This window comes from Haliotis asinina, chromosome 16, assembly GCF_037392515.1.
Source record: "Haliotis asinina isolate JCU_RB_2024 chromosome 16, JCU_Hal_asi_v2, whole genome shotgun sequence".
Lineage (NCBI taxonomy): Eukaryota > Metazoa > Mollusca > Gastropoda > Lepetellida > Haliotidae > Haliotis > Haliotis asinina.
In genome coordinates, this window is record NC_090295.1 from 1170742 (window position 1) to 1193957 (window position 23216).

The 23216-nt window shown below is 39.4% G+C and overlaps 2 protein-coding genes across 14 annotated transcripts in view; both read right to left on the bottom strand.

The window, feature by feature from the left end:
- The window catches only part of LOC137268659 (chromodomain-helicase-DNA-binding protein 4-like), a 51482-nt gene extending 41087 nt beyond the window's left edge, over nt 1–10395 (bottom strand). For 9 of the 13 annotated variants that reach the window (XM_067803242.1, XM_067803240.1, XM_067803239.1 and 6 more), the window contains exons 1-7: nt 10146–10395; nt 9241–9321; nt 4261–4388; nt 3346–3426; nt 2708–3023; nt 1257–1417; nt 600–791 (exon numbers count right to left, since the gene is read on the bottom strand). In XM_067803242.1, the coding sequence (XP_067659343.1) occupies nt 600–791; nt 1257–1417; nt 2708–3023; nt 3346–3426; nt 4261–4388; nt 9241–9321; nt 10146–10212 (1026 nt within the window). In that variant the 5' untranslated portion in view covers nt 10213–10395. The remainder of the gene's footprint in view (nt 1–599; nt 792–1256; nt 1418–2707; nt 3024–3345; nt 3427–4260; nt 4389–9240; nt 9322–10145) is intronic. The other 4 variants (XM_067803246.1, XM_067803245.1, XM_067803243.1 and 1 more) reach the window with 1 other exon arrangement.
- Nucleotides 10396–15768: 5373 nt separating this feature from the next.
- LOC137268297 (translocon-associated protein subunit gamma-like) lies at nt 15769–22880 on the bottom strand. Its single transcript, XM_067802845.1, has 5 exons — nt 22687–22880; nt 21999–22125; nt 19623–19715; nt 18289–18420; nt 15769–15945 (listed from the first exon to the last, which is right to left on the bottom strand). The coding sequence occupies exons 1-5, from the start codon at nt 22817–22819 to the stop codon at nt 15879–15881; spliced, it is 552 nt and encodes a 183-aa protein (XP_067658946.1). The 5' UTR covers nt 22820–22880; the 3' UTR covers nt 15769–15878.
- Nucleotides 22881–23216: the final 336 nt, after the last annotated feature.

Genomic DNA, 23216 nt, shown 5'->3' on the forward strand with positions numbered 1-23216 from the left:
AATGTAACCAAGGTCTTTTCAACAATATGTACCAATGGTGCATGCTACGTTATGTATGGAATTTATCACCACAAGATGTTGTTACGTTTCTAAAGAGCGCATTAATAAATCGTGTATTTAAGCAAAGGGATTCTTTTTTGTTCCGCATAATTTGTACTACTGTAAATGTATAGGTTACTGAGACAATATACTCAATAATTCTTTCATTCTCTTAAAAACATCTTGAAGCCATTCAGTCAAACCTCATAGTTGCTGGTATTTTATACCATATTTGCTTGACATAAGATCTACTTCAGAATAGGGTCCATGTTATTTCATGTCCGTCTATGCTCCATTCATTACTGATAAGGCTCAGCTAACCAGCGAGTGAGCCAGTAGACTTGTGGTGATCATAGTCACTGTAGTCACAGGTGGTGATCAGCCAACGAGTGAGTGACAATGTGCTACAAATTATGTTATTTTAAATACACCAGGACCCAAAATGTCACAGCCTATTGTGCCCTAGACGCAAGGCGGGTCTTCTTGACTTGAGAGGGGTCCTGATTATGTCAGAAGTGTATCATGGAGCACATACCATCAGTTTGAGTGATCATAAGTACCTCATAGCCATCAGCATCAGGATCATCAGGAAATTTGCTTGTTGTCCTTGTCTTCTTTTTCCGGCCCTTTCCTTTCCCTTTTCGTTTCCGTGACGATCCACCTTCTGCCTTTGCTACTTCACTTAACAGACTGGCTTCCTCCAGCTGCCTCTCAAACTCTTCATCACTTGTGTTGAAACCTTCTTCCTCATCCTGCAGCATTGGACAAGCAAACTTTGAAACAACCAGTTGACAAGACTGTCCAAACTATATTTACTAACTTCAACTTTATCATCAAAATTCATGGGCATATTACACAATAATGACACTGGTTGCGGTTCAACAAAGCCTACTACAACAGAAGCTCCTCAGTAACACTTACAGAAATATTCCATCAATATCACAACAAAGGGATTTACCTTGGGGGCCTAACCAAAGTGGAAAACAGTAAACTTGGTCAACATCAGGATAGTTTCATCAAATAAAGATATTTTTAACAATCAACATATAAAGTAAGTTTTGAAGCTTCTTGCTCAATACTGTTCCTGTAATTACCTTACATCAAATTGCCCTAATCTCGTCTCGAACAACATCAAATAGGAAATCTTTAATACTAATTTGAAACAGAGGAGAAACATGACTACTTCTTTGTTAACTACAGACAAATCTGGTACTCACAGAACTGTTCTTCTTCTTTTTCTTCTTCTTGCTGATTTTAATCTTCAAAGGAGCAATTGCACCCTTTTTAGATTTGGGTTTTTTTGCACGAGCTGGCTTCTCATCCACGGATTCATCCAGTTCACCCTCCCCTGATATATCATCAGCATCATCTCCTGCATCTGCAACACATTTCTCTAGTCATTAATTATATCAAATTGTACCACCAGTAGTAAGTATTACAAAAAAATACCAGCAAGCATGTAAGTGGGCACAGCTCCCAAACCCTAATTCCCACAATGTTGATCATGAAATTGATTGACATTGGCATACAATGTGACAAGGATCAGCAGGTCACAAGACTTTCTCCTTGACTGCTCAACTGACCATACATGTTAGATAATAGTTTTGCCGTGAACACCTTTATTTGCATATATGAAATGAAGAAATTAATTATTTAGCATCAATCAGAACTATATTTGTACTTACGATATGAACAAAACAACCGTTATAGATACAGAAAATAAATGGCATGTTGATAACATCAAGGAAATAAATTATCTAACAACTGAGAATAACCCATATATTACTACACATGACCTGAAAAGACCAAGCAAAGTGAAAAGTTAACACCACCGTTTGAATATTAACACTTTGCAAATATATAGCACACAGCATATCTGTGGGTCATGACTAACTTGTGTATTAAGTTTGGTGAATCTAGCATGTATAGTTTCGGTGATATGCTGTGGTCAGGTGACCATCAAAGACATTTTGCATCAAGTCATGTTTCCATTGGAACAACGAAACAAATTCTGAAAAACATTAAAACTAGCAAAAGGCACATCAATGAGTAATGATTAACATGTGTGTGAAGTCTGGTGAACCTAGCATGTAAATTTCAACATATATGCTCAGAACAAAACCATCAAACACATTTAGAACCAATTAGTGTTTCCAAGGAAACAGCAAAAAACAGAATTCTGAAAAACTTCAAAATAGGAAAAGGCACACCTATGGGTAATGACCAACATGTATATGAAGGTTAGTGAACTTGTTAACTTTAAGAAATATGCTCAGGACAAACTTCCGAGACAGAAGGAAGGACGGACTGAACGCTATATACCCGTTACTTCATAGCAGGAGTATATATACTAAAATTACCCTAAAACATGAGGAAATGAAACCTGGATTTCCACTACAAACAATTGTCTCCAGATAACAGACTTGGACTCATCAATGAGTTTTTCTTCGTCACTTCACAATACTCCAGCAAAATCATAATGGAGAGGAACACCAGAAATGGGCTTCTCACATCTAGTCCATGAAGGAATTTGAACCAAGGTCTTCATAATGACGAGTGATTGCTTTAACCACTAGGTTACCCCAACACCCCAACAAGCACATAAAGACAAAAGTTACTTTCAACAAAAGGTTTTCCCTTCCTGCCTCCAGATCTAATTCTCACTTACCAGGTGTGTCTGGAGCTGATGGTGTTGCTGCCGCTGAGGTTGCAGCCGACATTGGTGTTGATGGTCCCTCGGCTTTGCTTGGGGTTGTTTCATGAGCTTTTGCCGATATCTGTCTAGCAAATTCACGCCATTTTGCAGCGACAACATTGCCCATCTTTGTTGTGGACACTTTTGGGTTTTCCTTCATCAACATTGGTCTCACATGTTTGCTGAACAGAGCATAGTTTGTCAGTGTTTTGTAGTCCTCATCTGTGTACTCAATGTCAACATCAACCATTCCATAGGAATCGCAGATCTCAGAAGAAGTCTTTTCCTTCTGCAAAGGTAGACAAGCGAATGATGTAACACCCACAGAAGAACAGACAGACATCCATAAGGTACTAAGGCATGAACAAGGGTCACGATCCACAAGAGTTCATAACGTTTCGAGCTGTTGTAAATCTATAGCTTATCACATGCTCATGAATACTATAGTGCTACAAATGATTCAGACATAGAACAATAACCACAGTTTTACATGAAAGACCAGGGATTAGTTTTAATAAAAATTCAAATTTACATAAAGGTGTACATTTTTTCAAAACTATATTTCATCTCTGCCTTTTTGATCACATGATACAAATTATAGTTCAAATTGCCTTTTCTTTTCCTTTCTTCTTCTTTTCCTTAGGCGTCACCTCAACAGGAGCATCATCCTCATCATCTTCTCCATCACTAGCCTGAAGACAGAAACTCAACTTCTCAAACATTCTTATCAGCTCAGAGGACAACTGAAGGAAGTCCTACTAAAATATGATACTGAATCAGCCATACCATAGTTCACCTGTTCCTTGTCACTTCCTCCCTGTCTCTACTCAACAGTTTACCGGTTCCTTGTCACTTCCTCCCTGTCTCTACTCAACAGTTTACCTGCTCCTTGTCACTTCCTCCCTGTCTCTACTCAACAGTTTACCGGTTCCTTGTCACTTCCTCCCTGTCTCTACTCAACAGTTTACCGGTTCCTTGTCACTTCCTCCCTGTCTCTACTCAACAGTTTACCTGCTCCTTGTCACTTCCTCCCTGTCTCTACTCAACAATTTACCTGTTCCTTGTCATTTCCTCCCTGTCTCTATTTAACAGTTTACCTGTTCCACATCACTGTCTACCCGTCTCTATTCAACAGTTCACCTGTTCCACATCACTGTCTACCCGTCTCTATTCAACAGTCTACCTGTTTCACATCACTGTCTACCCGTCTCTATTCAACAGTTCACCTGTTCCACATCACTTTCTACCCGTCTCTATTCAACAGTCTACCTGTTCCACATCACTGTCTATCCGTCTCTATTCAACAGTTCACCTGTTCCACATCACTTTCTACCCGTCTCTATTCAACAGTTCACCTGTTCCACATCACTTTCTACCCGTCGCTATTCAACAGTCTACCTGTTCCACATCACTTTCTACCCATCTCTATTCAACAGTTCGCCTGTTCCACATCACTTTCTACCTTCTCTATTCAATAGTTTACCTGTTCTACATCTGTTTCTACCTGACTCTATTCGATAGTTTACCTGTTCCATGTCACTTTCAGCTTGTCTTTTTTTCTTCTTCTTAGATTTCTTCTTCTTTTCACTTCCATCTCTAGTTTTTCTCTTCTTTCCTTTCTTCTCTGTCACCTCTTCAGCAACCTCTTCCTCTTCTGGCAGACAAATCAGAAACTTAAGTAATACAGAGCTGAGCACAGAGAGTGAAAAAGAAAGCGTATCAATATGCTAAAAGCAAAACCAATATTTTCATCAACAACTAATACTGGACCACTTTTGATTTTATAAAAACTTACCAGTAGTTTACCGTTTCAACAAGCAGGAACTAGCTCATCCGAAACAGTTTACTTTAATTTAAAAAACATGATTTCTGAAAGAATGCCATAAAGTTAAATAAGTTACATGACTGAAATATGTAGCATTTATTTTTCATCAGAAATATAAGCGCACATATAGAAGCCTTAAAGTGCAGCATATCAGTCAATCATACAGAAGCCTAATAGAAGCATACAATATGCATTCTTCACATACAGACCCAAAGCAGCAGTGATAATCACATTTACTTCATAGGCAGACTTGTGTACCTCATACAGTGTATCATTAATACTACTTTCATCTCCACCTAACAGCTACACTGTTTGACACTGACCAGATTTGCCAGTGGTGTGAGGAGTCAGCTCTGTGAATAATTTAAGTGAGTGAGTCAGTGGCAAGCATGGGTTGCTGAAGGCCTATTCTATCAAAGAGTCATGATGGATCTCTACTCGACTCAACATTCCTGGCCCAAAGGCATGTAAAACAGGCAGTACTTCTTTATACAGCTGGGAACAAGGGCCTACACTGAAGGAAACCACTGCAGCTTTGTTGAAGTCCCTTCCTTTCACAAAGCAACCTTACTAAGGTTAACCTTAGCTCCCATTCTATAACAATGCACTTACCTTAGTCACGTATTACCACCCTAATCACTGATTCGTATACAATACAAAAGTTGTACCTTCTACATCCCAAAATAACACCAGACCTGCTACTACTCTGAATATCACTGAAAATATGCTCATCTCCATCCTACAGACCAGAGTCCAGCACAGATGAGTAGGGGTAGGGACACTGATGGTACATTTTGGACAGGTTTATATACTGAACATATACCTTTACCTAAATGTAGTCATCAAATTTATAGAATTGTTTGGCAATGTTTAAACTGAGCTTTACAAAATTTAAAAAGCCATTCGACTCATTTGCATTTCAAATTGGTTTAATTCAACATCTTCAGTGACAAAAATCTTGACAAGCCTGGGCCACGTTCCTTGAAGCGATCATAATGCTACGACAGTCGTATGTCTCTGTTCAAGTATGGGCGTCATGGTCATCTAAGCTCTGATCGCTTTGAGAAACGAGGCCCTCATCTTTTCTTTTCACGGAATTTTCAGAACATACTGGTCTTGGACAAAGGCAAGCAGACAAACTGGATTGTAAGATCATACTGGAAAATGAATTTGGAAAAGGACAAATTGAAATACTGACAGTATTTTTCAATCATAAGATTACGACAGTCAAGGCAATTGTCCCTACTGTTTCTGTTTCACAAATGTATCTAACATGTCTTCATCCTAAACACATTTCTCATCTCCAAACATCAGAAAAGTTCTTGACACAAGAGAAGTCAGAAAATACACACAAATGTCATGCAATACTGTAAAGCTGACAATACGTAAGTATCACCTGTGAAACAAGCATTCCAGACAGCTGTGTGCAAGGTGACACACTCAACAATGTCCAATAGTGCTGATTCAAACAGTGCAACTTGGAAACACTGCACTTGTTTCACATAATCCATGCTGTCACTACAACATGACTACACAGATGACATACTCATTCTCCTAGCCTAAATATATAGCTTGTATATCGCACAGCAGTGCATATTTGGATGGCAACACTTTCAAATGTGTCAATATCTGGAAATATTTCTAGTGCCACATATGCCTATTTAGGTTTCTGTGAAATACTGAATTTACTTACCTGAAGAGAGATATACAAAAGACACATGCACCTGGACTTTAATATTTAGAGTGAGTGAATGAGTTCAGTTTTAAGCCGCAGTCAGCAATATTCCAGCTATATGGCAGCAGTCAGTAAATAAGCAAGTCTGTACCAGACAATCCAGGGACCAACAACATGAGCATCAATCTGTGCAATTGGTAACCGATGACGTGTCAACCAAGTCAGCAAGCCTGACCACCCGATCCCGTTAGTCGCCTCTTACGACAAGCATAGTCGTCTTTTATGGCAAGCATGGGTTGCTGAAGGCCTATTCTACCCTTCACAGGCCAATATCATTTAGAGACAGTCATATGTTGTTAAGAATTACAATCCCAGACACTATACGAATGTGTTGACTAGAATAAGGACAAATACACACTGCATCAGGACATACAATCATAATTCCAGTGACAAATTCTGCCTACACAGTTATTGATTTATACACAATTATTTCAGAAGAAAGTGAAATCCCAATTATGACATATGTTACAATTATTTCAGTACTACACTCCTCCATGACTTCACAAACCATCATATTTCTTGTAACGAAGCTTGACATAAATATTGGACTCTTGGATTCCTTGCTTCATAAGCCAAAGTTAAACAATGCACATTGTTTTGGTATCAGTTCAGCACCAACATTCTGTCAACAGTAAACAAGGAGAAAGGACATATCCAATACAGGGATTGGGAAAGGCAGGGGCCATGGGCCATTTTGCACATTAGAATCAAATATGGCCCGTTAAAATTTTAAAGTTTGCTTTTTGATACAAGGACAATGGCCTCAGTGAGTTTAGTTTCATGGGTCCAGTGGTATTGCAGGGATTGGGAAGGAGAACTTTGACATTGACAATGGCCCATTCTAAATTCAGAAAATGGCTAATAACCCTGAAAATGGCCCATTGTCAATGTCAAAGTTCTCCTTCCCAATCCCTGCAATACCACTGGACCCATGAAACTAAACTCACTCTCTCCAGTACCACTGAATCGTGATGATCTTTATTTTCAGAATTACTTTCTCCAGACAGCATTCCCTGGCTCTTGCAAATCATGAAAGCAACAGTATGTCTGAATCCATATTCTTGGTTTCATGAAAGATTTGAAACTAAACCCTACAAGAACATAAAATTATCTGAACTTAACTGCAGATGCTTCATATGCAACAAAGGCCCATCTTATGACAGTTATCATCAAAACATTCAGATCTAAATCTAAATCCAAGCAGTACAATATTTGTCGGTCTATAGTCCAGTCCAAATCATTGCATGTAATGCAAAATAGAATGCTAGAAAAATCCAACACATCATTACAAGACTTTCCATCATAGGGTTATATGCGTGGATCAGTTAACATTCACTAAATACTCTTTACTCAAACAAATTTACTTTCTATTTCTATTCATTAAACCACTTTCAGGTTTAACAGCTGAATAAAACAAACCTCAGCACTTTGAATGTCTGAACACTGCAACAGTGTTGAGCAAGTTATTATGCAGGCAAAGCTTTCCCTTGTGTAACATTTCAAATAAACATCCAACACATCTCATATTTGAAAATTGTTACTTATCAAAATTATTACAAGAGGAAGCAAACCGAAGCATTGCTGCCTTTACCGAGATTACCTTAAGCCCCTGGTGCAATCACCACAGTGTCACATATACATATTGGTCATGCATACTCTGAAGCTAATGAGTACACGCTAAAGTACACGCAAAAGTACACAAGCTGGCAACAGAACATGGTTTGTTCAGTGACACGGGAACATGACATACTGTGAAATTGTTTTTTTTACCTAGACAGGTAACGAGATTTTTTACATTTCAAACATATCCAGCAAGACATTACAAGGTTCCTATGTCACGGAACATATAAAAATTTCAATAGATGAAGTACTACGTGTCTGATCAAGGACAGCACAGGTATCAAATAGGACCTTTACAGCATTCATGAAATATACAGCTTCACCTTCCAATTCAGCCCTTTCCTATGGGTACATTAACCAATGTAAATGTTGCTGTGACATGCACCTGGCCTGAACGTAACACAATGCAGAACGTTTTCATTATCATATGATCCTATGACGCCTGTAGTTACCCCGACACAGCCTATCATTTCATTCAGACTAACCACCTTATGGATTTACAATTGTGTCTACACTTATTGGTCAGACAATCCAATGATTTATATTGACAGTATTGGTCCATGCTGTCACAGTGCATTGTTAAATCACTGAAGTGACAAAATTCAAATAAAAATGCAACAAGCACCTGCTGATGAGGACGTGTTCTAGGAGAGAAGTACTGAGGTAAACTTACTGATGGAGAAGATTACAAAACAGCAACATTTCCAGATTTTATTCTGACATTCCGGTAAAAGTTCAATGTTGATATATTTCGAAATGGTTGCAAACAAGACAATATTTCACAAAGCATTCCATATCACTGATGGGAGCACTTCGTAGGCCCCTACCTTGCACAGGGGCAGCACAAGGCACTGTTGTAATTAGACAACAAAACATAATTTGTAATGTTTTTCATAAATGCCATGCTCAGTGGTCATGATTCTGTCAGGTTTGTTTGATAATTTGGTAATGCAATCTGCAGATATGAACTCAGATGTGACAGAAGTTTACAGATATATTCATAGGTCACAGGTCTATGTACGGCTTCACACAGAGAAAACCTCACAATACAGGCACAAGTATCTGCATCATTTACATTAAACTTATATATACACATATGTATACACAGATTCTTAATCTGTGACTTGAGCAGAGTGAGCCATTCGTTGTACAACACCTTAATCAACTGAAGTAATCAACACTAACCAAAACAGTATCTATTTATCTAACCCTATCTATTTAACTAACATACATTCCAAGATCAGACACAGTTTCACTACTTAGCAATGCCAAGATATATCATGCAACTATGTAACATTAACTAAGCTTCATGCACAAACTACTTACGCATAGGCGTAAGATTTTCAGAATCGTCTCCAACTTGGGGCGAATAGTAGGAACCCCGAAAAGGAGGGAAGTTATCCCCCTCTGAAAATTTGTACACCACAATCACTAAGTGTGATCATTGCCCAGCTGTGAGAATGGTGTCATCAATGATTTTCACTGTTTCACATGAACATTGACATAACATTAGCTACCTATAATTTAGTCACTGAATGATACTTATTCGTAAATACAAATATTGCAATTAAACATCGATGTAAAGAAAATATATATCATCTAGGTTACATTCAAATATTTGGACGAAATATTAACATCGCATGATCAGTGTGGTATCTCATAATTTCTGATCGAACATGCCCTGGCATAAACTGAAAATACTGTTTCTTTATTGACAAAAGACACAAATATTTTATTTTCTGAATACAGGCGAGACAAAGTCGGCCTCACATGTGTCGGAGGTCAACGAATCAGGTCACATCCGAGCATGCGCAGAGAGATTCACGCCAGATATTTATCCAGATATTTATCCCATCTTTGTGCTTTACACAAAAATCTACCAAAAACATGCTAACAAAATTTAAGAATTGTCTCAAATACACAATCAAACCATTAAAAGCTTATACGCATCGTATCTAACTCACAAGAAACGGGAAAATCCCTTTCTAAACCGGGAAACCTCGTATTTACAAAATGATATGCAAATGAACAAAGACGCGAACGGGGAATCCTCGATCGAAACATTTTGCCGGTAAAACTTAACGACAGCTTGTTAGACCACAAAATGAAGATGAATTAGTCCTTGAGTCATCTAACTTAACTATGCACATTAGATTTTGCTAGTATTTGCTAAGTCAAACAGGAAAAAGTGTTCAGAAATTGAGGTTAATTACAAAAATTACAATCTTCACCTTCCCCCATGTCGTCAAAGTCCATGCTTTCTTCTCCCTCATCGTCTTTTCTGCCTCCCCCGGCCATGTCAGGGTTGTCACAAACTTCTCAACTTCACAAATACACCAAACTGCGGCAAATATAGGTTTCGTAAGTCCGTCTTGTATCGATCGTCATGGGTAGTTGACAAGGGGTAGCGCTCACTTCCCGACCCCCTGCGTCACATTAGGCGGCAAGGTCCTAATTGAACATGCGCAGTGTGACGTCAGTGATTGGGTTGATATATCCCATAATAGTATGGATTTAGTTAATACCAAGTCATGTGACTAAAAACATATATATTGTAATGGTAGGAAATCAACAACTATTTTTTTCAATCGACGTTGAAAACCTCGAGCTGAACTCACCCAGGATGTTTACAATAATTAAAATATTTCATATACATAAAAAAGTTGGGTTTTTTTCAGGCAGTGATGGCTTGCAACGTCTAAGAATAGGTATGACACATGCTTTATATATTATTTTCAATTCATGATTTTCGAAAAAGTTTGGTATTGGGATTCCAAATGGAGAAAAACACATTTCCACCGCCCATCCATTAAAAGTATATGATACATGAGTCTAGATGCCTATTACATACATTTTATGCGTCAGTGAGAGGTTTTTGTACTGCTTTTCTGTTGTAAGTTTTCCTTTTAGATACTTCCGTGTATAATGGAGAGGAAACTTTCTGTTATATTTTAAAAAAGAAATTCAGAGTTCTTTTTCAAGTTAAGCGACAATTGCTAACAAGCAACAATGGTAAGGAGTGTGTGTGTGTGTGTGTGTGTGTGTGTGTGTTAGGTTTTGCTACACAGATTTAAGATGGATAGCCATTTTCTTGTGTATTGAAGCCTTCATACAGCTGTAAAACTAAAATCAGATGTTTCAGCAGATGAGAAAAACAAGGAAGCAAATGATTCTATGTTAACTTAGAACGACCTCGTTACAACAGGAAGTGTATTCTAAGAGAGTGAGTTGTTAACATCTTAAACACGGCTATATCAGTTGTTGCTGGTTCATTTGTGAATAGTCTCTGTTGGTGCAAGTAGAAATTAGATTTTGGTTGTCAGTCACAGGTCTTCTGCCATATACATACATATATATAAATCCTAAGCATACTCTCTCTCTCTCTCTCTCTCTCTCTCTCCTCTCTCTCCCCCTCTCTCTCATGTTCGATGGTATCGAAGGTGAAATATGGGGTAGTCTAGCGTCTTTTCGTCACCTTTGAGATCCGGATTCTATTCCTCACGGAGGTTAGGTGGGGTAGCCTAGTGGTTAAAGCGTTTGCTGGTCACGCTGAAGGCCCAGGTTCGATTAGCTACACTATGTGAAGCCCATTTCTGGTGTCCCCCGCCATGATATTGCTGGAATAGTGCTAAAGGCGGCGTAAAACCATACTCTCACATAGATGTTATCTAAACTGAAAGCAAACGAGAAAATGAATGTGTGTTGTATTGTGATAAATGTGGTACAGGTGTCATCATTGTTTATCGGCGTGTTTTGATGGCTGTGTTTAGCCTTTTCACGTTATTATACGGTTTGAAATAGTTTGGTCAGTTCGTTTTGCATACTTCCGGTTACAGTGCAGTTGCCATATTATTCATTTCCGCTTATAAGTGTGTTTATGTAACTAATACCGAATGTTATCTGTAACATTTTAAACTGACTTTTATTTTCTGGTAAGTGTTTATCGGGTTTTCTTGCCAGATCAGCAGGTATTCATTGTAATCCTGGGCGTTAGGATAGCTTTTGGCTGAAGCGTTTTCTCGTCACTCCAAAGATCCAGGTTCGATTCCTCATATTGGTACAAGAAGCCCATCACGATCTGTGTCCCCGAGATAATGCAGAAATATTGCTTAACTCGGCATAAAAATAAACTCACCCACTCATTGCAATTCATCATTTCGAGTCTGACTTTGAAAGTATTCCTCACAAAGACAATGCATTAGTTGTTGACGAATATCGCTGTGTGATGGCCTGGGTACTCTCGCTACTGTCAAAAAGGAAACCCAGAGACGGTCATGACATTGTGACGTCATAATGTTTGAAGGAACGTCACTACTTCATGTCGCATCACAACTTCGTGTCAGCGTTATGTGTATGACTCCGACGGAAGACAGCAGTCAGACTGTCACATTCACACATTTTACCGAAAGGAAATCTTTGTAGCTAGTAAACTGGTAGTACTAAAGATGGTATAGTAACACAGTATTGCCTATAGAACACATCCATTACACAGCACACGAACACGAAACCCATGAATCATAAAAATACTATAGCCCTACGACTGGTCGTAACGTTACGTACATACGTACACTTTGTGCTCGAGGTCCAGAGCGAGTAAACCTTTCGTCATTCAACGTATATATCCCCACACTCGCTGCTTGTGATATTTCGAATTTATTCCTGGGTGGTGGGGTAGCCTAATAATTTCAGCATTCCCTGGCCACGCAAACACCTGCGTTCGATGCTGCGCATGGGTAGAATGTGTAAATGTCCCCCGTCGTGATATTGCTGGAATATTGCTAAAAGCGCTGTAAACGTAAAGTCACTCATTCTAACTTACAGCGTGTTAGGCATGTGGCGTCACCACAACCCCTGCTCGTGTGAAGAAACATGTGTTGGCCTGCCAGATGATCCCGTGACTGACACAATGGGCATCGATCTGCACAAAGGGACACGGTGATATGCATCAGATCAGTTAATCGCTTCTTACGACATACATAGTTTGCTGAAAATCACTTCTAGTCCGTACCTTCACTCCACTCCCCATCTTACTTAGTTGTCAGGAAAATGTATGTCTACCCTACAGTGTAACCGGTATAAACATGTATGTCCACCCTAGAGTGTACCAGGTATATCCATGTATGTCCACCCTACAGTGTACCAGGTATATCCATGTATGTCCACCCTATAGTGTACCAGGTATATACATGTATGTCCACCCCAGTGTACCAGGTATATACATGTATGTCCACCCTACAGTGTACAAGGTATATACATGTATGTCCACCCTACAGTGTACCAGGTATATACATGTATGTCCACCCCAGTGTACCAGGTATATACATGTATGTCCACCCTACAGTGTACCAGGTATATACATGTATGTCCACCCCAGTGTACCAGGTATATACATGTATGTCCACCCTACAGTGTACCAGGTATATCCATGTATGTCCACCCTACAGTGTACCAGGTATATACATGTATGTCCACCCCAGTGTACCAGGTATATACATGTATGTCCACCCTACAGTGTACCAGGTATATACTGTGCATGTATCTCCACCCTACAGTGTACCAGATATGTACATGTATGTCCACCCCAGAGTGTACCAGGTATAAACATGTATGTCCACCCTACAGTGTACCAGGTATATCCATGTATGTCCACCCTACAGTGTACCAGGTATATACATGTATGTCCACCCTACAGTGTACCAGGTATATACTGTGCATGTATCTCCACCCTACAGTGTACCAGATATGTACATGTATGTCCACCCCAGAGTGTACCAGGTATAAACATGTATATCCACCCTACAATGTACCAGATATATACATGTATGTCCACCCTACAGTGTACCAGATATATACATGTATGTCCACCCTATAGTGTACCAGGTATATCCATGTATGTCCACACTACAGTGTACCAGGTATATACATGTATGTCCACCCTACAATGTACCAGGTATGTACATGTATGTCCACCCCAGAGTGTACCAGATATATACATGTATGTCCACCCCAGTGTACCAGGTATGTGCATGTATGTCCACCCTACAGTTTACAAGGTATATACAAGTTTGTATGTCCACCCTACAGTGTACCAGGTATATACATGTATGTCCACCCCAGTGTACTAGGTATATACATGTATGTCCACCCTACAGTGTACAAGGTATATACAAGTTTGTATGTCCACCCTACAGTGTACCAGGTATATACATGTATGTCCACCCCAGTGTACTAGGTATATACATGTATCTCCACCCTACAGTGTACCAGGTATATACATGTATGTCCACCCTACAGTGTACCAGGTATATACATGTATGTCCACCCTACAGTGTACCAGGTATATACATGTATTTCCACCCTACAATGTACCAGGTATATACATGTATGCCCACCATACAGTGTACCTTGTATGTACACCCCAGAGTGTACCAGGTATATGCATGAATGTCCACCCTACAGTGTACCAGGTATATACATGTATGTCCACCCCAGTGCACCAGGTATATACATGTATGTCCACCCTACAGTGTACCAGGTATATACATGTATTTCCACCCTACAATGTACCAGGTATATACATGTATGCCCACCATACAGTGTACCTTGTATGTACACCCCAGAGTGTACCAGGTATATGCATGAATGTCCACCCTACAGTGTACCAGGTATATACATGTATGTCCACCCCAGTGCACCAGGTATATACATGTATGTCCACCCTACAGTGTACCAGGTACATACATGTATGTCCACCCTACAGTGTACCAGGTATATACATGTATGTCCACCCTACAGTGTACCAGGTATATACATGTATGTCCACCCTACAATGTACCAGATATATACATGTATGTCCACCCCACAGTGTACCAGGTATAAACATGTATGTCCTCCCTATAGTGTACAAGGTACATACACATTTGTTCACCCTACAGGGTACCAGGTATATACATGTTTGTCCACCCTACACTTTTTCATTGGTATTGATCATATTGATGGATTAAATTATCTTAGCTCCTCTTAGCTTGTACAGAACCTCTTGTACAGTATCAGTGGACACGTCGAAGATCAGAATGTCCATAAAGAATGTCTGAAGCCCATAGAATTTCCAATGTGGGTCTGAGAATATCAAATTTGAGCAAAATAGATCAGTGCTCTCATGTGTCCTTTTGCCAATCTAGCAATGTCATCTCACTACTGACATTCTCCCTTTGTCAGTTTGAAACATGCACAAAATCTGGCAAAGTACACACATTACAGTACACATTTTGATTGATATGGTAAATTGAACTTCGATTTGTTGAATGAGACCAAAGATCAATGTTGAGCTGTGAAGTAAAACATTTACGCACATAGACATAAATATTAGTCAGTGAGTGAGTAGGTGAGCATGGGTTTACACCAGTTTTAGCAAAACTCCAGCAATATCAGGCCGGTTTACACCAGAAATAGGCACCACACATTGTATCCATGTGGGGAATCAAACCTGGGCCTTCATTCCGGGTGATAAGCAGATGCTTCAATCACTACAGGCTTCTTCACTGACCCCACATATATTATGTTTAACGTTTCAAGTACAGGTTGAACTTGGGTATGAATATACATGTAGCTAAATAAAACCTCATGAATCCTACCAGCGCAAACTTTGTCTGCTTGTTGTAATACAGCATAGTTTACACTGCCAAGTCCTTGTTGTCACAGCTGATATTCAGTTTGGTGGAACAGCAGCATCTACTGACATGATCCAACCTATTCTAAATGCTAAGGAAATCTGACCTATATGTTGATGACTGGGTCACCACGACCCGAAAAACCTCCATTCTCCAGCAGCAGGAAGAATAACGGAAGCATATATTTGTAAATAAATGAATAAAATGTTTTATTTTTCACTTGAAACCATGTGTATGACATTTGATAAATTTCTGTTTCTAGTGCATCATGATGAAATCGATGTCTGTGACCTTTCACTTGGAGCTGGTTGAAAACAGAGCTAGCAGACCAGCTGAGGCGCCAACAGAAACCACGTAATTCCTGGCAGGTTGTCAAGGAAACAAATCAGTGAAAATACAGAGAAAAGAAAAACATGATAAATGGCAGAGTCCCAGTGCTGACTCTTGGTCAACTGGGGGCTGACAAAACAATTCATGTTTAACAACCTATCACATGATCACATTACTAAGTAGATTAATGCTTGTAAAACACCATTTTGATCATTTGTCTGTCAGGAACTAGAGTATTACAGGAAGAAGATGTGATGTATGAACTTGAAGGTCATCCACCGAGCGGGTCAGTGAGTTTACTTAACGCCACTTTTAGCTACATTCCAGGAATATCACGAGCACGATCCGACATGGTCTTCACACATTATACCCATGTGGAAATCGAACCCAGGTCATCAGCATGACGAGCTAATGCCTTAACCACTATCTACTCCACTGCCCCTGTATGTCATCCAGTTATCAAAGTATGGGTGGTGACAGACCTAAGATCAGAATAGCCAAGAATCTGGCCCCTGATTGCTGACCATGTGCATTTAACTGCAAGTCAAAGGGAAGTAACTCCTAATAGCACAATGTGATATCTCATACCATTGATCTGAATGTCCAGAAAGGACACTCGGCATAAAAATCTCAATTTGGCAAATCCCTGGTTATAAAAATACCTTATCCGTGCTATCAAAATAATTTATGAGCCATTGTCTCAAAGCAATTCCCCAAAATAGTTGTGGCAAACACATATGTAGCGTAAGCGAGAGAGTATGGTATGGTTTTAGCAATATTCCAGCTATATCATGACAGGTGACACCAGAAATGGACTTCACACATTGTATCTGCACGAGTAATTGAACTTTTCTTCAGCTTTAGGCTACCCCAGTACCCCACATATATGTAGAAAGATTTAAGCACATGTACCCACTATAAGCACTTGCACACTTTAGTGCAGACAATCTAATGATTAATATACTGAGCAATGCTCCAAGCTAGTAGGGTACAAGGACATGCAATCCACAAAGTTACAAACCAGAGCATCCCAATCCATTACACTGCCTCTAATCAAGGGTAAATGGGGAGTAACTTTAACGTGGCATTTTCAGGGTGATAGCAAGGGTGCTCAATGAGATGAACAGATAAATACTTTAATTACCAAGTAACAATGAACTCAACTACAAGCATTTAATCAATCGGTGCAAAAACAGAAGTAATAGTATGTGGTATTATGGTATAATGCCCCACTCAGCCATACTGTCGCTGCCTGATGAGCATCATATGCAGTTGGGATGCATGCACATGTTAGTTAAGTCAGCAAGTCTGACTATCGTATCTCATTAGACACCTCTCACGACAGCCATGGGTTACTGAAGATCAGTTCTGACCAGGATCTTTACAGATCTGAAAGGAATTACTGCTAGACACATATTAGATGATCTTGCGCACTAAGCGCATTTGTGACAAGAGAGGCAGTACAATGAATTGGGCAAGGACACTTGGCTGCTACAGGTAGCTTGACGACTATGCACGTGCAATACATGCTAACCGTGACATGAAATCAACACCACATATTCCTTCAAATGATAAGGCTGCAATTTCAGGCATAAGATACTGATATTCCATGCTAACCTTTAGTTAAAACGAAGACAAATAGATCATTGGGGCATTGACAAGCATTTTAGATATTCAACAATTTTGTTTAAAAAACCCAGGAAAATGTCGTTTGCTTCGTTAATTGGATTGGTGGTCCTAAACATATTTGCTCAGTAATTGTGTTGATTCAATTCGTTGGGATTGTACCTGTTCCCAAATCGAGTGTGCTATAACAATTCATGCATGAAACGCACGGGGAAAATGAACTTCTCGATATTTATCAGACAAACTGTCTCCCTCTTGTTTCAAGTGGATCGGTCTGTGGGGTGTTCCCAAGTATGCAAATTGGGGTCATTCGTCAGGTCGTGGATCATCTTATATGTGTTTACCAGTAGTGTTTTTTTTTTTTTTCACATGTTCATACCTCTTTGTTGGCATACTTTAACTGAACATTCAGAACAAACTGCCCAAGGCAAATTTGGAAATTTTAAATACAAATTGTATAGTTATATACTTATCCTATCTCAGTTGAAAATGGAGAAAATGATCAGTGATCAATTACATGTCTGCACACAGGTGTTACCAGGACGAGAATGTGGTGAGTCAGCGTTAAAGAGCTGTTCTATAAGGAGAGCATTGAGTGCTTGGACGGATGGACAGCAGAGACCTTGGACAAAACTTTACATCCTTCCACTCAGTGTCGAAGCAAGTGAGAGATGTGCATAGACTGAGATTAGGTAGGTTAAAAATGGTCTGCCTGAACCATGCATGGATATGACACAATCAAGGATACAGATTTGGGTTGAAGTTTTTCAGGGCGTAGAATGACACCACTATCAGCAACACGAGGTAGAGGGCGTTGTTGTAGAAAATGGAAAAAGTTGTAGCTTCATAGTCAGCAACTTCATTTTTCTTCCAGAGGATTCTGAAACAGCAATGAGCTCACATCAGCAAGATGAAATGTATGAACACTCTCAAAATATATTCCGCTGTCTTAGCTAAGAGTGTGATCTACATCATTGTAATTACCCCTCTTGATCACCTACATTAATGAGAGATCAATGACAAGAAGCCTTTGGATGTCAAGACGCTGGTCAACATGCTCGAGTCATTGCTTATGACAATTGCAGCGTATCAACAATAAAATGACCGAGACACCGACACAATGCCAACAACAGCACGAGATAACAATATCGTGAACACTTCTCGCACCATTGATTACAGTTATTGCTCATGTCACTGCTTTAGCATATCTCAACAATGGCCTCACTTTCATCATGAATATGATTGCCAACATCACCAATGTCATCACTTGCATCCTGTCATTCAATACATGTATTGTAGTCACTGCCAACATCACTTGCATCCTGGCATTCAATACATGTGTTGCAATCACTGCCAACATCATCAATGTCATCACTTGCATCCTGTCATTTAATAAATGTATTGCAATCACTGCCAACATCATCAATGTCAACACCTGCATCCTAACTGTCATTCAATACATGTATTGCAGCCACTGCCAACATCACTGGTTCAGCCTACATCATCAATGTCATCACCTCTATCATGAGCTTGATAACCATTCATCATCAACATCAACACCTACATCATAAAGAGTCATCACAAGAGAAAATTCTATTGTTAGGGCCTACATCATCTCTGTGTTCACCATCAACACCAACACCTACATCATGACAGTCACCATCAGAGTCACTACTAGTTTGGGCCCACATCGTCTCTGTGTTCACCAGTATCATCACCATCATCGCCATCATCACCATCATCATCACAATCACCACCACCATCATCATCGCCATCAACACCACCACCGTCATCATCATCATCACCACCACCACCATAATCACCACCACCACAATCATCATCATCATCATCATAACCATCACCACAATCATCATCATCACCACCACAATCATCATCACCACCACAATCATCATCATCATCATCACCACCACCATCATCATCACCACCGTCATCACCACCACCACCAGCATCATCACACCATCATCATCATCATCACCATCATCATCACCACCACCACCATCATCATCACCACCACCACCATCATCATCACCACCACCACCACCATCATCGCCTGTAGCTCACCTCTCATCCTTTTCCTTCTTGGTCATCTTCTTGTCATCAGCAAGCTTCTTCATCAGCTCCCGAGACACGGCCTCCTCCCGCTTCAATGCAACTCTGGAACACAAATTTTACCGAATCAGAAAATTGTTTTATTCTTAAAAGTGAGTGGGTTAGTTTGGTCTTATGACGCACTCAGCAATATTCCAGCTATATGATGGCAGGCTGTAAATAATCGTCTCTAGACCAGACAATCCAATGATCAACAGCATGAGCATCAAGCTGAAAATAAATAACTGTTTACTGAATATTTGTAGATTAATTAATATTTACAGATGAACTCCAATGAAATCAACATGTTTCCCATCTCTGATGATTGGTGACACATGTATGTTTACACCGAGATTATTAACAAGAACAGTGTACTTAACATGAACACAGATGTAAATTATAACATAGCGTGCAAAAATTCATACGTTGGGGCGTTTTTTTTCAGAATACTCCAGAAATTTTACATAAACTTTTTCAACGACTTTCACATCACTAAATGTTTTACTAATTCTTTCTATCAACAACAGATAGTCAAATCTTTCAGCAAGAACAACACTAACAATGACACAACTCGCCTGATGTGACTCATTCAACATTGCTGAAGCCAAATTAACTGTAAACAACTGAGTTTGGTTTTACACCACTTTTACTAGTTTTAGCAAGATTCTACCAATATGAAGCTGGGGAAATGGACTTCACAAATTATGTCCATGAACTTGAGACTTTATTTTGACAAGGAACCATTCTAACCACCATGTTACCCCACCGACCTTTAACTCAATGATACATTTAGGCAAACAAACGACAATAGCAAATCATCAGATTCTTGTAAACTATGGAAACAGTCCAAGTACCAAATACTGTAACCAAAAGGATAGGATGGCACGAGGCTGGAGAATACCTCAATGATGAATTTCATGTGTGGCGGTGCTTTGTGGTGTGCCGGTTTCAGCATTCTTATAGTCTCATACCATATGGCAGTGAAACATAGATGCACAACTCACTTTATTGAGCAAGTGAGTGAGCTTAGATTCACTCTGCACTCAGTAATATTCCAGCTATGTGGCAGCAGTCTGTAAATAATTGAGTCTGGAAAAGACAATCCAGTGATCAACAGCATGAGCATCGATCTGCGCAATTTGGAAACTGATGGCATGTGTCCACTAAGTCAGCGCGTCTCCCGATCACATTAGTCACCTCTTATGACAAACAGAGTCACCTTTAGTGGCAAGCATGGGTTGCTGTAGGCCTATTCTACGCCGCATGTTCACGCTTCCGCTTTACTGACACAGAGGCAACTAGATCTTCATAAATCCCATGACTGTTGATCAGTAGACAGGGTAACATTACCACCTGTCATTTAACATCACACTTTCCATCTATTAGACAACATTTGTGCTATGAATCATTTCTTGACAGGAAGTGAGTGAGGTTAACACTGCAATGTTCCAGCCACATAACAAAACCCAAACATTTCTGCATTTCGCCCATATAAACTGTTGTCTGAACGCTCTTCTGATCATCTCATTATCTATTGCTGGCTCTTATAAACACTATGTGCAAAAATTAGAAAATCTCAGCAGAATGTTATCTCTTGGCAACATTTCCAGAATTTCAATATGGTCATACTGAACTGAATGAGAAAGACAAAAACTTCACAGTAGCTTGACTTCAAATATGTGTTACTGGAATTAAAATGGTTCATCTCTACTTATTTACCATTAAGTTGTATGCAGACATGTCTAAGTGTACCATGGACTAAAAATTCTTGATAACATTTATTTATGCATCCCAAATCACTTTACATACTTCCACAAAATGGCTGCCCAATGACGGTGTTAAGCCTCTGGTTTATCGCAGTGTTGTGTGTGAAGTGCTGCTTCACCAGCCAAGTTGGACTGAACAGAGACTTAACACTTTTGATTGAGGCTATGTTGGGAATGATGATGGAAAAGGGCTTAACTTCAACACATCAGTTATCCATACATGTGATTTTCAGTTGTCTGTGGATGAAGGTCAAATTGTTGGAAGCACAAGAAGGAGCAGGTGGGTGTGGTATAAAAAGCAATTTTTGAACATTGTTCTTTTGCAATTCTTGAAATCAGTTTCACAGTTGAAACATAAATAACTGAAACACAGTTTTCCTTACCTGTAAGTTAAACATTTTTATGCACAACACTTTCTCTGCTGGATTTCTCCCCATTTATTCTGAAGTCACATGCCAAGTCAGACACCGATTCAGTTAGTCACCACTGTTACAAGCATGGGTTGCTGAAGACCAGTTCTAACCTGGATCTTCATGGGTTCATGGTCTTTGAAAAATGTAATCTAACAATATATAGTACTTACTTGTGCTTTAAAACAAACTTGACATTTTTGTATGCGAAAGCTACAAAGTAGGTGCTGACTAGAGTCATAGCTGCAAACAAGATCCCAGACTGATACAGATCCATCTGGTGTATTCTCCAGAAAAGCCCTGGAAAAATGAAACAACATATACATATTTAATGTACATATCTATAAATTTCATGTCATCTGCTCATGAGTTGATAGTAATATGGACATGAGGTCAGTGGTTCTCTGACCAAAATGGAAAACATAACTGCGAGCATAGGCCTAGTTCTAATAAGAATACGCTTAGAATCCAAATGCTGCAGCCTCATAAACATCCATGTTCTAATCATACAAATGCGAACCTCCTTTCCTTCATCAATATAAACAATATGCTGTTCTTTTAATTATCATGATTTTCCCCTCGTCACAAGTTTTAAGTGAAAAATATCTGGAAGATAGACGTGAAATAGTGATCGAAAATGGGACAAACCTCAATGTTTGCATTTGGTGAGAGGACTTAAAAATACAGAGTTTATGGTAAGTTAAAATCAAGCTACATTTTCATAGGATTTGGATGAATTCTGATCTCAGACAAGGAGGACAAAGGTAATCAAACAGATTAATATCCGAAACAGGAAGTCTGCAGCCGGTGTAAACGTGGCACGTGCACGTTACAATTAAAAGAAATCAGGGTAATACCTACACATTGGGATGGCAGAAACGATTAAAGCATTTCCATAGAACAAAGCTGATGACTTTGTTGATACATTTCTGCTGAAATCCTGAAGCAAAAGTTCTTCCTCACGGGAGAGCTTTGCTGCCTTTCCTCCTGCCATCTTGACAATGTTTTGTGAAAGGTCGGTGCGACTCGTGTGACGCGTCACTAAAGGGAAATAATCCGTACTTTTGGGTGGCATCCCACTAAAATATTTATTCCTGAATGCCCTCTGGCCAAAGTGTCATTAGCTGGTCCCTGTGATGCAATCCAGCACGTGACAAATGTTGATGACCGCAATCTTATTCTTAATAAAAACACGTAAGCTGTAATAAAAATAGATCATAGCAATGTCAGCAAAATATGCAAATCAACTTTGAACCTATTTTATCAGAGAACGCAAATTCCTTTCGGCCAGTTTATTTCGGTATTAAAACTAACACTTTGTTTGATTAGAAACCCATGAAAAGATAAGTGATGTGCTAACGTTAACAACAGTTACTGTTTTATGTGTATCA

Bases quoted from the DNA above. Each gene is read 5' to 3' on its own strand.
- LOC137268297 (XM_067802845.1), bottom strand. From the start codon at position 22,819: ATGGCAGGAGGAAAGGCAGCAAAGCTCTCCCGTGAGGAAGAACTTTTG. The intron at 22,126-22,686 runs GTAGGTATTACC...TCATTTTTCCAG, and splicing joins CGTTTCTGCCATCCCAATGT to GGCTTTTCTGGAGAATACAC. The intron at 19,716-21,998 runs GTAAGTACTATA...TTTGTGTTCCAG, and splicing joins AAGTTTGTTTTAAAGCACAA to AGTTGCATTGAAGCGGGAGG.